Here is a 16,744-nt window from a genome sequence, read left to right as displayed (position 1 = left end):
GAAAAGTGTGGTAGATACCCCTTGATCAAATGGTCAAAGTGAAAATCTGCTGTGAGGAAACAAACTGAAATTGAGGTGGGAAGAACACAAAATCATTTCTGTGATGTTCATGCTAGAGATGCACAACCTGAATCTAATCACGAAGAGACATCTGGCAAACCCACGTTGAGGGAACTGCTACAAAATAACTGGCCTGTAATCTTCAAAGTCATCAAGGCCATGAAAGTCAAGGAAAAACTAAGAAACTGTTCTAGATTAAAGGAAACCAGAGACATGGCAACTAAGTACAATGTGTAATTCTGAACAGGATCCTTCTGCTCTAAGGAATATGACTGGGATGATTGGCAAAACTTAATGGCGTCTGAGTTAGGTGGTAGTGATGTGTTACTGACTTCTAAATGGTTCGGGAAAAGAAAATTCTTTGTTCTGTACTTGGAACTTTGCTGTGAGTTTGAGATTGGTTTTTAAGAAGGGGCAGGGAGGGTAAGGAACGATGTAAGCTCTGGAATCCTAATGCCTGAGTTAAAATCAGGGCCCTACCACTTACCTATTACTTTCCTTGTGTTTCAGTTCATCATCTGTAAAATTAGAATAAAACCTTGCATGAGGTTTAAGTGAGTAAATGTATATAAAGAGTGAAGAGTGGTACATGCAGTAGATGTTAACTATTACTTGGGTTTATTTCTGGGATAAAGTAGACAAGAATGGGTTCCTAGTGTATCAGTGAGCAGTGTTTAGAATCTGGGATTATTTATTGTTTGTGGTGCTAAAGTGACCTTGATACTGATGGAAACATTTCAGTTCAGAAATATGAAGTAAACAGTGTGCTACAAGTCTGTACATTGAAATAAATGTAGATACTAATTTTTTTATTTGAGTGGTTATAGAGTTTAAAAACCAACAACAGCTGTTTTAATTTAGTTTGATACTCCAGTGATTGTTCAGAGACTCTTCAGCCTTGTACCAACAGGAACCAAAACCTAGCTCGTTTGTTTTACTCCTAAGTTCCACCCGTCTTTTCACTTTGGAGTCCTGTTCTTGCCTCTACATTATTGGTCCCTGGGAACCAAAGAACTTGAACACATAACCAATAATTATGGGAGCATCTTGGAGTCAGATAGTCCCAATCTCACTTACTTTTGACCTTGGACAAGAAACTAACCTATCTCCAAGCCTCCACTTTCCCACCCCGTAAACTGGAGATAACTGTAGTACCTCCCTCACGAAATTGTTGACCGCACATAATGTGCGTCGCTCACAGTATGTGCTATAACACTGGCAGGTTGCTCCCTGTCCTCCCACTCCCATTGCCCATGCTCGTGCCCCCAGAACATCAGTCAAAAGGATAGACAGATGGATGTCTGTAAGTTCCACTATCTTATTTGTGGGGAGGGGAGAATCTATGGCTTACCTCGCTCGTTTTTTTTCTCATTTCTAGTGAAATAAGCGCTGTCCTTTTCAGCTCATGCCCCAGACTCTTCCAGAAGGGAAACTGTGGGGGGAGAAATGGCATCCTAATGAGGCAAAGCCTAATCACACCACAGCATTTTTGACATTTCCTAGTACTTTATAGCTATCGTGCTATACTTTACACTCTTTTACCTTTTAAAAATGAATCATTTTAGTATGAATTAGGACAAAATACAGCTATTAGGATGGGAACAAAAAGTCTCTAAATATAAATTTCCTGTCTTATTTTAATATATTCCTAGAAATAAAAACATAGAATGTATATAAATTATTCAATAACTATTTTTGTGGAGAAGTTCACGTTCTGCCCAATTTCAAGGAAAAGATACAAGGTGTTCAGTAAAAAATGGTGAAAAATGTCATCTCTTCCTTCCCTAAAAGTTACAATTTTGTGGACTATCTTAGAGGTTCTACTGTCACAGGCCACCAAAAGGGCACAAGGCCATAAGCCACAGGCTGGGCCTATGCAGATCCTCATTTCGGTGTAAGACTCCTTGGCTGTGGTGTAGACCCTGGCTACTCTTGCAGTCTGTGAGGTTTTTTATTGTTGTTTTTTAGTTGTGGTTTCTAACCTGGACAGCACTTTCACTGCAGTGCAAACTTTACTCAGCCTCTGTGTGAATGGGCGCTATTCAAGGCTTCCCATGGCCTTGTGTTTAATGGACCACAAATCCTCTGGCTCTGTGCTGCCTGTGAGTCTTGTTGAACTTGACTGTAAGGAGAAGGCTGCACCCAACTGCTTGTCCAGCTCTCAATGCACCAGACCTGTACTCAAGAGAAGTTTTAAAGAGGTGCTTAGGAGAAGTTAACTTTAAAAATTTGTTTCACACCTCTTACCTATAAGGTACTTTCTAAGCCCTGATTCCAAGCCACCATTCGTTTTTATTACTCTCTCTTTTAATGCTGTTGTGATCATTATTTCTCGTTGGGTGAATATGGGTTTTGGAGGCAGACACCTGGATGGAGCCCCATCATATATTGGTTATATAATCTTGGACAGGTTACCTTATTAATTCATTCAGTAAGTATTTATTGAGTGTCTGTGTGTGCCAGGCACTATTCTAAGCAGTGGAGATACGACTGTGGATAAGTAAATACATTGTAACATGCTTGTGTTCTAGTCAAGGAAGACAAATAGTAACTGAAATTAATGAATACAACTGTGTAGTATATCAGTGATAATCACTGATAGAAAATAAACTATGAGTCTCAGTATCCTCATCATAAAATGAAGAAAACTACCACCTCACAGGACAGTTGTCAGGTTAGATGAGTGAACACCTGTGAAGGCCTGGGGACATACCAGGGTGGGTGAGACGGTCAGGCTACCCAAAGGAAGCTTGGTGGCAATCTAGTAAATGAGAGATTTCTCCCCAGAACCTTGTGACCTAGTAGAGTACAGCAAATATTATTGTTATCTGAGGATAAAATTGCCTAGAATAATCTGTGTGTAATTTACCCCAAGCATCCCTCTCTTCATTCAGTAGGTGCCATCCTATTAATTATTATCATGTGAATGAAACTATAAAAAATTGAATTATGTTTTCCTCTTGACACACATAATTTGAGAGATGCCACTATCATAGTAATCTTTCCCCTTTATTACCTCTGTTAGTGGCTTGCTTATTTATTTATTATTTTTTTCAAGTAATCATTACCCCCACTGTGGGGCTCGAAGTCACTGTGAAGAATCGTACACTCCACCGACGAGCCAGCCAGGTGCCCTGGTGATTATTTTAAATATTTGTAAGGTCTTAATGTTATCGGGTGGCAGTATTTGTGATTGTGAGAACCAATAGGTTTGAACTTAGGCAGCCAGTCATGAGATCTTTTCTCTTGTGGAAATTCTGTGAAAGATGAACACAGGCAGTCTGTGTCCTACCACCTGTGTCATTTCTAATTCTTCCATGGTTTGGTTTCCTTTACCTTAACTTCAGTTTCTTTTGGAAAAATAAAAGAGATGTTCCGAAAAATTTTGCACTTGATTTCTGAACCATCATGTTGCAACAATATGGTTTTAGATTTTGATTGTTTTTCTCTTCATTTAAAAAAAAAAACTCATTTCTCCTACCAAAATCCATGCTGCATTTCAGTCTGCTATACCCCAACCCCCATCCCAATTTGCCCTTAAGGTATTATCTGTTTCTCTATAAAGTGTTTCATCATTTTTTTTTCAACTTGCTTATTTTTACTGGCTTTTTCCATCTGCTATCGTATCTTTACTTTTGGCTTCATCTCTTCATGTTATGTAAAAGCCAACTGAATGACCTTTTACCTTTTTATCTTTTCCAACTTATTCTCAGGCAAATATTGTAAATTTTGCACCATTGGACCACCTTCATTAGCTAATAGGACTGATATGCCAAGTACTAAACAAATTGCATATTACATTAAGACATTCTTTTTTTTTTCCTAAAGAGATTCTTTTTCAATAAAAAAAAAATGTGCTTACATACTAGCCGAGTAAAACCGTAGAAAATTATGGAAGATTAATCTGAGAGCAGTTCTCTTTGAGTGGCAGAGTCTATTGAAATCAGGACTGCAAGTTGAGAAAAGCACTGAGCATTAAGGGAACACTCATTCATGTTTGGTTGATTTATTCCCTGTGCAGACGGATGGTGGTAGTAGGAGGTGTAATTCACAGCGCTAGCTCTTAGCCAGTGTCACCGCTTGAGTGGTGGTGTGAGTCTCGTGTGTCTGTGGAGTGTAATGATGCCTGTATTCCAGCACTCGATTTTTCTACCTCTTTGCTTCAACACTAAATTGCTTTTTTTAAACGTGAACAAAAGAGGTCTGTATGGAAAAAGTTATTGTATGAGATAATTTTAAGAGTTTTCAGTGCGATCAAAGTATTATTTTTTTAAATGGCCCTAATTTTCTACATTCATATTTTTAAATCTTTAGTTACCATTTGAGTGAAAGTCTTCGTGGTTTTTTGTTGTTTTGTTTTTTCCTGGTGGTATGGTTTAATTCTAAGGTGGCCAGCTTACATCTTGCTGCAAACTTGATTAATTATGGCATTATTTTATACTTTTTTTATTTCAATCACATGTCATCAAGCTACTGGTGTTGGTAATCATGTCTGAAAAGCTCCTGACTTGATTTCGGTCCCCCCCCCGCTTGCTCAGCAACCCCTGTGCCCTACCCTCATTCTACTTTTCTCTTCTTACTTCCTTTTTTTTCCAGCACCTGTCTCCTGCCACATGCCCATCAAACCTAATTGCGGCTTTGGGAGGGCTTTGATAAGGCAGTTCCTTGGCCCTGATGTCCCTCAGGGATTTAATTCGGGTGGGATGTGCGTGTGGCCCTCGAGCCATGTCAATGACGGCTACAGCTCCCAGATTCTAAGGGCTGGTCACCCCAGGCCCTAAAGTTGTTTCAAGTCTAGGGCAGTTTAGTCTCAGGATAGATATGGCAGGAATAATACAATTTGGGTCATTTTGTCAATGGAAATTAACCTCCAGTTCTTCTGCTAATTTTATATAAAAATCTGTGACATGCAGACTATTTTTAGTCTCCCTCAAATTATAGTGCTTTAAAACAATTTTCATGAGTGTTAATTTTTTTCTTTTACAACTGAGTAATATTACTGTCATTGAATTACTAATTACATATTTTTTTTAACAGCACTTCTTTGATACCATTTAAACATTGGCCTTGTGTCTAAATCTTAGGGAAATTGAAGGTGAAATATGAGAACCCGCAAGGCACCCAACATAGGACTCTGGGGTTCATTAAATATGGGTTAAATTTTTTTCTTGAAATGAGAAACACAGCTATAATGTAGTAAGTCATCTGCCTTCTTAAAATTCTGTTATTCTTAAAATACAGTACTTTTTTTCTCCAGACTTAAAAAGAGATCTGTGCTCTTATGCATTTTAGGAAATAAATCACCCTTAATCAAAGAATCTGTTGATTAACGCTTATTACCATTTAGGGGTATTTGCTTCCTATCTTGTTTCTTTTCATTTTTTAAACAAAATATTTTAAACATACAGAAAGATACAGGACGCTTTCTATATGGAACACCTATATAATGATACCCAGATTTAAAACATTAATGTTTGCCATATTTTTTTCTAGTTTTTGTCCTTGGCCTTGTTTATATGCATATGTATGTGCATATATTGAAACATAATTGAGATATTATGTATACAGTTTTATATTCTATCTTCATTTAACATTTTAGGTATTTTTCCATGTCATTAAAAAAGTTTTAATGCTTTCTTGCAACACTAAATTTGTTCTAGTATATGGACAGATTTTTTTGTTTTTAAATGGTGATAATTCTATTCCTACTTAATTAATTTCACATTATGTTTCCAGTTCTTTTGACTTTATATATCACATACTTTATGTGACTTAAAACACTGTTTTTCAGAAAACTGCAGGTTGCAACTCATTAGTGCAAAATCAGTTTAGCAGGTTGTAGTCAGCATTCAGAAAAATCAGAGTATTTCTAATGGTTCTTTGGCAAAAACTGCACATTATAGGCAATCCTTATGTTTTAGTTATCTGCATATAAACTTCGAAAAATTGTGTCTAGGAGTTCCATCACTGTCCTAAAGCATTATTAGGAATCTTATCAATCAACCCACCTGATGTATGTTAGATTTGACAGTTATCTTTGATGCTTACATTTTTTGGATTGACTTATTGAAATTGGATATATATAAAGTGGGATAATAAAATAGTAAAACTCTATACCTCTAGGTGTTAGCAGTGGAGGGAGTTCTTCTCATGGGGGTCTGAGCAGTACTGATTCTTCTGCATTCAGTTTTATTTCAAGGTGCTTTGAGCTGACTTAAGGGTGATGGTCCCTTCTTTGTAGGTGGTAAAGTCTTTCCATAATATTTGATGATAAATATACCAAAAGATTGTAATTTGAATCATGGCATAAATTAGAATTCTGAACTCTTGAGCATACATCTCAAAAGTTTTCTCTCGTGCCCCAGTTCTGCCATCCTACCTCAACTCTCCATCTGGATGTAATCTCTACCTTCTGTTCAAAGTGAGGACAGCCTTCTCTCACGGGCACTGATGCCGCAGTGAATTCAGTTACTTCTCCTAAATGAGGAAACAAAACACATAAACACTGCAATATATTGAGTTCTCTCTATTTAAAACTTAAGGAGTAGGACCTTTAATGTGGTATAATTCTCATATACGGTAACTTTCCAGTGTAGCATTAAAATCCTAGCATGTTTTTTAGAGTACGTTGGGGCTTTTCTCCTGTGTGGCTGTCCCTTTAAAAGAATATACTCTGATTTAGTAAGAGGGACTCAAGACGCAGAGCTGACTGGCCGAATGTAGCAAATGGAGAACAGAAGAGATGAGGAAAGTCGGGAATAGTAGTGGGGCTGTTTGGGTGGGATGTGCAAGATGGAGAATCTGCTGTTCTACTTCTTGAAGCTATTTATTCTCTCATCTTGCATTTTTTTGGAGACCTGTTCCATGTCAGTTACTCTGCTAGGTGCAAGGCATCCACAGATGACAAGCCTGAGTGCCTTCAAGGGTTTCACAGGCTTGGGAGGTGTAGTACGTGTGAGCCAGTAATTAAACAGCAAGGCCGTAAAGCATGATGAGCCTAGGCTTTGGGGTCCAAATCACGTCCAGATCTTGACACTTCTGTTACTAGTTGACTGGTGTCACTAGTTATTATTTAACTTTCCTCAGCCTTTTTTCTAATTTTCCTCATCTATAAAGAGATACTACCAGTTACCTTGCATGGGTTTTGTGAGGTTTTGAGCATATGCACTGAAGACAGTGAGTGCCTGGCATTGTAGCATGTTGTAGTTGTCGTTTGTGTCATTGCTGTCATTTTTATTATTCAGTGTTTTAAGCATGAAACTAGAGGTTTATAATAAGTACCATAAAAGCCCACAGAAGGAGCAGCTACTGGTCCTAGTTTCTGTGCACTGCACTGTTAATAATTCTCTCCCTCCATTGTGCACGCATGTTCACGCTTCTTTTGGGTATCTGCGGACACCCCTTTTATTTGTTTGTGGATCCACTGTGTTCCTTCATGTTGGTTACTCATCCTTCCTCCGTCCCCTAAGTAAAGGAATTCCCCAAGATTCCTTTTCTCTTCTCATCCCTTCCCTTGCCTCTTTTCTCTTTTTTTCTTTCCTCAGAATCTCATCCATCAATTCCTACTAATTCAGCCATCACCTCTTTGAAGATGCTTCTCAAATCTGTAGCCACAGCATTCCCAGCTACCTGCTGGGCATCTCCATCTGGCAGTCTTTCTTGCTTTCAAAGTTAACATGTCCAAAACTGAGCTCATTAATTCCCCATTAACTCTCCTTTTTCTTCCAATCCCCATGAATGCTAGCATCATCACCGCCAGGAAACAGGTTTGAACCTCACATTCAGCCCTTATCTTTCCTTCACTGCATGAGGGTCTCCCCTCATGCAGTCAGCTGGCCAGACTAGCCTGTTCGACCTCGGTGCTGCGGCCATCATTCAGCTCTTCTTTTCTATCACTGCTGCCACTGCCCTGATTTAGGCCCTCATTATCTCCCACCTGGACCATTGGAAGAAGCTACTCCTAACTAATCTTCCCTGTCCTTTCCATCGCACCCAACGTGCTACTGCCAGAGGAACGATATTAGGCCCAGAGTAACAGTTTTAGTCTTTAGCTCTGATCACATTACTCGCTTGCTGACAAACCATCCCTGCCTTCAGATTGCCTGCAGAATAAAGTCCCACCGCCAAACCTGACTCTCAAGGCCCTTCATTCTTTAAGCTGTCTTTTTTTTGGGCTTGTTCACCTTCACATATTGCTGAAACGGGTAGCCCCCACAGCTCCTGAACCTGCTCCTCATTCTTCCACCTTCTTATCATGCATAACCTGTCTCTTTCTCCTCAGATGCCCCCCTTTCCATTCCATTAACGCCATTCCAGTCCTACCTCCATTCTCTGCTCAGGGAAGCCTGACCAACTCTCCGGCTCAGTCTGAATGCTATCTCTACTGTCTAACAAGAAGCAATTTTCTTTCTTCCTCTGTGCACTGATAGCTTTTTGTTACTCTACTACCTTTGGTATCTGTTGCTTGTATTATTCAATTTAAATATATTTGAACCTATTATTATAACTCTTTTATTATATCACTTATTTATTTGTATATACCTCTCATGTTTGGTACATATGTGCTGAAGAAATGGAATTTGAGAAGCTGTATGGAAAGGTGCCAGGGGCCTGGGTGGCTCAGCCCCTTAAGCATCTGACTCTTGACTTTGGCTCAGGTCAGGATCTCTGGGTCGTGAGATCAAGCCCCATGTCAGGCTCTGTGCTGGGCATGGAAGCTGCTTAAGATTGTCTATCTCTCTCTCTCTCTCTCTCTCTCTAACTCTGTCTCCCCTCTCCCTCTGCCCCTTTCCCCTCANCCCAAAAAAAAAAAAAAAAAAAAAAAAGGTGCCATAGCTGTGATTTGAAGATTTGAAATACAGGATTGGAAGGAAGCTAGTAGCTGTGGGAAGATACGATGATGAGGTGAGAGATGGAGTTAGCCATAAAACCATAACGTGAGAAGGATATAGAGCTGGGTTGCCCGGTTTCACCTATTCAGTCCTTACGTCCATCACGAAATCGTGTCACTATTAGAATATTAGTGAGTGTTTGCTGTTTCCACCTGTTGTGGATCTAGAGCAGAATTTTGGAGGGGGCCAAGTTCCCTCCTACCCTGCCCCAAAATTCAACTACAGACTTTTCAGGATGATATTATTTAAAATTAGTGCTATATCCATATTAGCTAATTTTCCAGGACTGCATAGTATCCACCATCTATTTAAATTGAATTGCAATATTACTTTAGGTTTGGTACCTCTCTATCTTATCCACCACGCTACCCCCGTGTTTCTCATTGACTGCTGCAGAAGCCTCCTAACATGTCTCCTCATACCCACTTTGTCTTCCTCCTTCCCCTCCACCTGTGCTGTTTCCACCGGGGACAGGATTTTTTGTTTTTTGGGTTTTTAAAAAATATCTGATTATGTCACCAGCTGCTTAATATAAACTACAGTGGCTTCGCATCGCTCTTTGGGTAAATACCCAAAGTCTTCATATGGCCTGTTCATCCTGTGTGGTCTAGTCCTGTCTGTCTCCAGCCTCACTTCGTACAGTGCTCTCATCCTCACGTATACCTGGTTTTGTGCTGTGGGTATACTCCTCTTGTCTGTTCCCTTCCCACTATCCCCTTTTACACCTATTCTTCCTTTGGGTATCAACTCAGTCATCACTTCCTCAGTGAAGCCTCTGACTTCCCTTGCTAGGTCAATTTCCCTGTTACAAACCTCCCGGTACCATCTTTTTCCTTTGTGGTATTTATTGCCATTGTAATTTTACATATCTTTGTGATTCTTTCTTTATTTCCAGTCTCTTCCACTAGCCTGCAAGCTCCACGGGTTCCATGCCCAGTTTTGCTCGCCACTGCATCTGTGCCTAGACAGTAATTTATGGAAGGTGTTCAGTCTGAATTAGTTGAATGAATGAATGAGTGAATGAGTGATGAAGTTTTAGTTGACATGAGCTAAAAGGAACGCAATTCTGTAGAACTTCAGTGAGAAAGATTTCAAGTTAGTAAATACTGCTTTCATTCATGACACTATAATTTTAATGACAATAAAGGATTCTTCCAATTTTTAGACCTATTATACATATTGTAGGAGTATTAGATAATTAAATAACAGAGGTGAGAGCATAAAGAATTACAGAGTAAGAAAGAAACTTCAGATGTCAAATAGTCCAGGCTTCTCTTTAATGTGTCTGTCAGAGGCTGTGCAGCTTCCCGAACATCTCTGTTAGCAAGGGCCTCAGCACCACCAGAGGCTACTTTGTTTTTTAATTTCTTCAGGTTGAGTCAGAATTGGCCTGCTGTATTTCCATATTTTCTATCCAGTCGTGTCAGCTTCTGCGGTAATTCTAGCCCTTTCAGACAAATAGACCACTGTTATGCCTTCCTCTAGCTTTCGTTCTCCCAACTCTTCACCTCACATGCTATGCTCCTGCCATATTGGTTCTGGACATCGTTGTGCCCTCCTGTCTTTCCTCCAAACCCTCACCCCATTTTGTTTCTTCTTTGGAACCCCTTTTTTTTTCTTCCCCCTTCACTTTCCCTTCCAGCTTTAGCTCCCCTGGCTACTTCCTCCTCATCCTTTAGGTGTCAGGGTGGTCTCTTTCACCCCTCTTTGCCCCGGGTTATGTTAGTGGCCCCATCTCTGTGTTCCCACAGCCCTTGTTCATCCCCTAAAGTAGCTCATGCCACATTTTATTGGGATTTTTAATCCAGACTGTATTATCTACAAGAAGGGAGAGCACAGCTCACCAGCCCTCATGGTCATGTCCTCCACTGTTGTTTACACCATGCCTAACAGGCAGCGAGCATTCACTGTATCTTTGCCTGGATAAATTGGAGGACACCAACTTAAGGATTCCCCAGGCTAGCATCCAGAGCTTTTTCTGCAGGCATGCATGTAGCGGTAGAGGATTTCACCGTCTTCTAGACACGCTTGGGCTCATCAGTGTCCCTCCTGAAGAGAGGCACTGAGAAGAACTTGTGCAAAGTACAACTCCGACAAAGTACAGCCTGGAGTACAATAAACATATTATCTCTATAATATAGAATCATAGGGATTTTTTTATGCTTAGAAGCAAAATTTCTTATTTTCTTTTGATTGTGAGCTAATTTTTGAGCTGCGGACATTATCAGTTTTTCTTGGTACTGTTTTTTTTAAGGGTGTTAATGAACGAAATTTAAAGAAGTGGTGTTTGGAAGCAGTTTTTTAATTTACTTAGCTGTTAATCTCTTCTCCGTGTTGCTAACCACTGTTAGGTGTGCTTTTCTGACTGTTCTCTTGGTTTCTGTCAGCCAGTCCATTACGGTTTCTCTTCCTGACCTTTTCAGAATGCATTCTCAAAGGGGCAAGTGCCTCAGTGATGTAGGATGATGTTTGCAGAGGGTGGGGGGGTGTGGGAAGAATTCCTCAACTTTTGTTATTTTCGGAGGTGGAAAAGGAAATTTATAGGAGATTATGTATGCTGGTAGAGTGGGCTAGACTTTGAGACATAGGAGGAGAAATGGACTAGAAGAAAGAAAAAAATATGAGTTGAGAAAAAAAATAGGTGGCAAAAAAGTAATAAGGACAGAGAATGTAATTTTCTGATTATGTGTTCACCTACCACCTGCTTCCACAGTGTTACGTACTTTACTCTTGTTGCCTCTTCCATAAAATGACGATGGAAAGTAGACGTCGTTAACCTCATTTTATAGCAGAGATAACAGTCTCCAAGTCATACAGCTAGTGAATGGGAAAAGGATTTTTTTTAAAAACCTGTTTCTGAAGCTGCACTCTTCTAATTTGACTTATTAGCAAATATTTTTGTACATGAGATGAAACAGATTGGAGAGTCACTATAGCTTGATGGTTAAGAGTGTATATAGATTCTAGAGCCAGTTGGCCTGGGTTCAAATCTTGGCTTCGTCAAGGCTCTACTGCCTACCAGCTATGAGCAAGTTGCATGATCTCTCGGTGTGCCTCATTCTCCTCATTCATCTGCAAAATCAGAGTAATTGTGGTACCTTCCTCTTAGAGTTGTTGTGAATTAATTTAGTTAATATATAGTAAATCCTTAGAACAGTTCCTGGCATATATGAAGCACTATATAAGTATTTGTTGCTGGTCTTCTCCTCCTTCTTCTTAGCTTGTGTGTGTGTCTTCTGTGAAAGGACCCATCTCTGAGAACTTTGAGGAAGTTGTCAAAACTGTTGTCAGAACTGTTTCATCAGCATGATGTAGTCAGACTTTTCTCCAGCTTCTCGCCCTCTTGGATTTCTTACTATGTCATCATATCCTTCATCCCTAACCAGGTTCAACCCCCAAAAGACAAGCACATGCATGCACACACACAGCCTCACCTTCCTCTTTTCCCTTTCAAGAATTAAGAGCCAATTCAGACCTTCTCTTTAATATTATTATCTAGAAAGGGAAGAATAAAGATTCACTTTAGGTCATACATTAATAAGGATCTAGCAGCATAAGTTAAAATTTGTAATTCAAAGCAGAAAACTTAGAAAGTGCTCCTGCTCCCACTTTACATTTACTTGTTATAAAGTAGGGTGCTTCCCAGCCTCCCTCCCATTCAGGTCTGTAGGATCTAAGTAGAAAGCTACATGACAATGAGCAACTTTGGCTATTTTTGATGATTATTTGTTTCTCTTGTGATATAACTTAATTACTATAAATTAGCTTCTTTTTTCCTAGGAAGAACTTCTGTTTAAAAATTACTAACCCCTCAAACTTGCTGACCATCACTTACTGGATTGAGGGGAAAATATAATTAGAGAAAGAGCTATATCTGTTCCTTTGTAGAGAGCCTGAAGGTCTGCCTTATTTTGAAACCATGAAGGGTACAAAGGGGCCCTTTTTAAAATTTCTGTTTGGAGGCATGAGGGTCAAAGACTTTTCTTAAGTAATGAACTAACTCATTAATTTTGGCTGTGTTAATTAATTTAAATTAATTCTTTGTTCAGAATTTACCAAAGAGGACTTAATAATTTAACGAAGTGTAATATGATTTTAATACTTTTTTCACTACATTCAAGAACTGTATTTGTGTGTTATTTATGTATGCATATTATCTATTTGATTAGTGCCCATGAGTATATTTCTAAATATTAATTTATTATAATATATTGCCCATTGTTTGTTTGTTTCTTTCTCTCTCTCTCTCTCTCTTTGTTATGATGCCATTTAGTTCTTATATGGCAACCATTTGCAATACTTGGAGGGAAAAAAACCCGATTAATTCCTGGCCTTAGTTATAGTAGAAATTATGAAAATTCAATACTCATCGCAAAAATAAAATGACATGCTAAGTTAAAGCCATATTGTTGTCTAGAATGATAATGTTTTCCATAAATAATAGGAAATGGCAAGACTTGCTGATGGCATACATTTCCATTTTACTTACCAAATAAATTTTTAAGTCATTTGGATTTGTCACTTTAATTCTCTGAGCATCTTCTCTACCTGTGAAGACAGAAATCATTTTTTACCACTCTCCCTTCCCACCATCATCACCAAATAATATCAGTTCATCCAAGCCATGCAATTTGTATTTCAGTTGCTATTAGCTACCATAGAGCAGTTTAAAACTATGGGTTGAGCAAATGGTTGAGATTGTGAGGTGTAGGGTCAAGACCATAGGAAAAGCCAGAAAGAGGAGGAAGCCAGATCATTAGGCCCCATAATTGGAGACTGTCACTTTTGAAACCAGTCATGCGTTTCTGTAGTTGTTTCCTGAACTCATTGCTTTCTGCTGTTAGCTCTTTCTTCCCCCACTTCTCTTTTTTTCCCCAAGTCCCATTCTCCGAGTTTGGAAGTATGGGTGAATAGTAGCAATTTCCTAACTTGATGTGGCTGATTCTGTGAGAGTGTATTAATCCTCTTCTTTCTTTGTTGGCAGGGGGCTTGTATATGATAGCCGGCATAACCTCCAGTTGAGGGGCTTGGTGGTGCTACTTATTTCTAAAGCAGCTGGGCCCAGCAGCATGAATACTTCATGTCAGAAGTATGACATGGTCAGTGGGATCTATTCATGGTAAGAAGAACTTAGTTTTTTGACATTGCTTTCAAAATTGTGTTTCCTTTTCCTGAACAGTGGTCAGCAGAGATCACTGTTTAGTTCTTTGTCATTCTATGTCTATTCAAGTACAGATTAACCTATTTTGTAAGGTTAAAAAATGTATTTTTATTGTTCTTTTTTTAAAAAAAAGTTTATTTATTCATTTATTTATTTAAGCAATCTGTGCACCCAGTGTGTGGCTAGAACTCATGACCCCAAGATCAAGAGTCGCACCCTCTTCCTGACTAAGCCAGCCAGGCACCCCCCCTTTTTAATGTATTTTTATTGTTCTTAACAAGTCTTATAGACTTAGCGGCTCCATGCATAACTGGTAAATTTCCCTGTACATTTGTGTTGAAAACTTTCATTTCTATTCTGGCCATTTAAAGTTTTCTATTCATGACTACCCCTCCTTTGCCGTCATAGTATCATTGTTTCTCTATAGAGATTTAGTCCAGGATTTGATTTTTAAACCTACTCAAAATGATACCTAACTATAAAATAATGTTGCAGCTATCATTTTAGGAGAAGTAGTGTACTTCAGTGCTGTATTTATTATGCTGATTTTTATGGTGAAGAGTTTTTTACTAAGCTTACTGGAATAAGAAATTTTTTCTCCTACACATTTAGACTAAAAAACAAATGTGTGAGTATGAGTCATTTTTGCTCCCTATAATACAAACTTAAAATTTTCAGTTTTATTTTTTTAAAAAATCACTGCATAAAATAATCTCTGCATATTCTTTAGTAACAGCATATCAACAATAACTTTATTTAACTTAGTATTTATTGTACTTGACATTGTGTTAAAAGCCTCTCTGGAGCCCCTTCAGGTGGACTTTGCCCTGCGAAATTAAAACCACTCTAAAAACAGGGGTGACAAGGAAATTTTCCTCACAAAAGGAAGCATTTCCAGGAAGTTTGACTTATGGCTAACATATCTTATGGATTTACTTTAAAAATCAATCCATACCTTAGTTTTTTTTTTATTCCTAGTTGTTTTATCCATACATTTCTTCTTATATGCTATTTAGAAATGACTACTGTTTGCCAGCTGTGAAGTCTAATGATCCTTCCTCATTTACAAGCAAGCAAAGTTATTACTGTCATGGCTACAAATGACCCCTCCTCCAGCCAGGGTAATTTTGCAGACCTTTTACCATTTATCCATGCAAGTATCTTCACCAAAAAGGATACCTTAGGATCATTTTCAGTCCCTACTCACTGTGAAATAATTTATTTTTGTTTAGTATTTTGTAGGTTACTGACCGTTTTTATTACAGTTATCTCATTTGATCCTTACAAAAATGCTATAGGTAAGACTTGTCGTTATACTTATTTTACTCTTGAGCAAACTGAGTTTCAAAAATCTTGAGATTTTTTTCGAAGTGGTGCAACTGGCAAATGAGACAAGTTGAGGATCCAACTTGTCTTTTCCTTCCAAATTTCATATTTTTTTTCTTGATTCCATTCTGCTTTTCTAGTCTGATTCAAAGAACTTACTTCACATACAGGTTAGATTATCCATTAAATTAGTATGCCAAAAAGGGTCTTTTTGTAAGCATGTCTTTGAAAAACTTCTGAACGGAAAGTAAGTTGGCACATCTTTTATACCTTTACATCCTTCCCCCAACCTGTTTGAATTAGAGCTCAAAACTTTACCTTATGAGTTTTGTAGAGAGCCCTTGATTGAGTTTAGTTGAATTAACTGAGAAAATACATAAAGATCTGTAACGAATACCAATAACCTTGTTAATCCCTGGAAGGCAAATGGATCGGATAGCACCTTGTATCCCATGTATCCCTGTTTCCTTCAGGAACTCTGTTGATTTTCAGTCTGTTGACTTTGACCCTATTTGATTGGTCAGTCTTCTGCTCTTGCAATTAGGTAACCATACATACCTTTAATGAACACCACCTATATTTTATTATCTCACATTCTAAATTAAAAACATCCCTTGGAAAGTACTATTTGATGCATAGTAGGTGTTCAATAAATATTTGCATAAATGAATTATTCCCATTTTGCAGGAAAAGAAATTAATACTGAAATTAAGAATTGTCTGAAATCTTCTAGTTGGAAAGTGATAGAGTTGGGATTTAAATCCCGCTGTTACTCTTAAGTGTGCCCCCTTTCTACTATGCGGGTGCTGATATCTGTGTGCACAGTGTACTGTGATGTGATCTTGTGTTTTGAATTTCTTATCTAGCCAGTAAGAAACAGTTGCATCAGCTTCTGATCCTTTATAGGAATATAACACATTTGACAGACGATTATAACGTGAACAATTGTAAAAGAACTTTACAAAAGAGTAGGTGGTACATTATGAATATAAAAACTTTATAAATAAAATAAATGGATTTCATACCCAAGTGTATAGGATCCATAATTATGTTTAGCAGGTAATCCTGGTGTGTTGTTCCAGGCTATTTTCTATAATCAAACTTAATCTAGTAAGTCGTTGGTGATGCTTGGGTGTTTTACACACTTGTTAATGTGAAAATGTAATTTGGCACAGTACTATGAGAAATCATTAATTTGTTTCTCTACCCCTGAAGTCATTTGTTTGGCTCTTGCTTCCTTAATTGTTCAAGTGTAACTTTTGCTGGAGGCTTGTATCTATAATGCCATGGTGAATTATTTAACATT

At 38.3% G+C, this 16,744-nt stretch overlaps 1 protein-coding gene across 4 annotated transcripts in view; it reads left to right on the top strand.

The window, feature by feature from the left end:
• PDSS2 (decaprenyl diphosphate synthase subunit 2) overlaps positions 1–16,744 on the top strand; it is a 276,311-nt gene that overhangs the window by 89,620 nt on the left and 169,947 nt on the right. For all 4 annotated transcript variants that reach the window (XM_034670923.1, XM_002917335.4, XM_034670924.1 and 1 more), the window contains exon 2: positions 13,936–14,070. In XM_034670923.1, coding sequence (XP_034526814.1) covers positions 13,936–14,070 — 135 coding nt within the window. The remainder of the gene's footprint in view (positions 1–13,935; positions 14,071–16,744) is intronic.

This window comes from Ailuropoda melanoleuca, chromosome 10, assembly GCF_002007445.2.
Source record: "Ailuropoda melanoleuca isolate Jingjing chromosome 10, ASM200744v2, whole genome shotgun sequence".
Classification (NCBI taxonomy): domain Eukaryota; kingdom Metazoa; phylum Chordata; class Mammalia; order Carnivora; family Ursidae; genus Ailuropoda; species Ailuropoda melanoleuca.
This window is presented reverse-complemented; position numbering and strand designations above follow the sequence as displayed.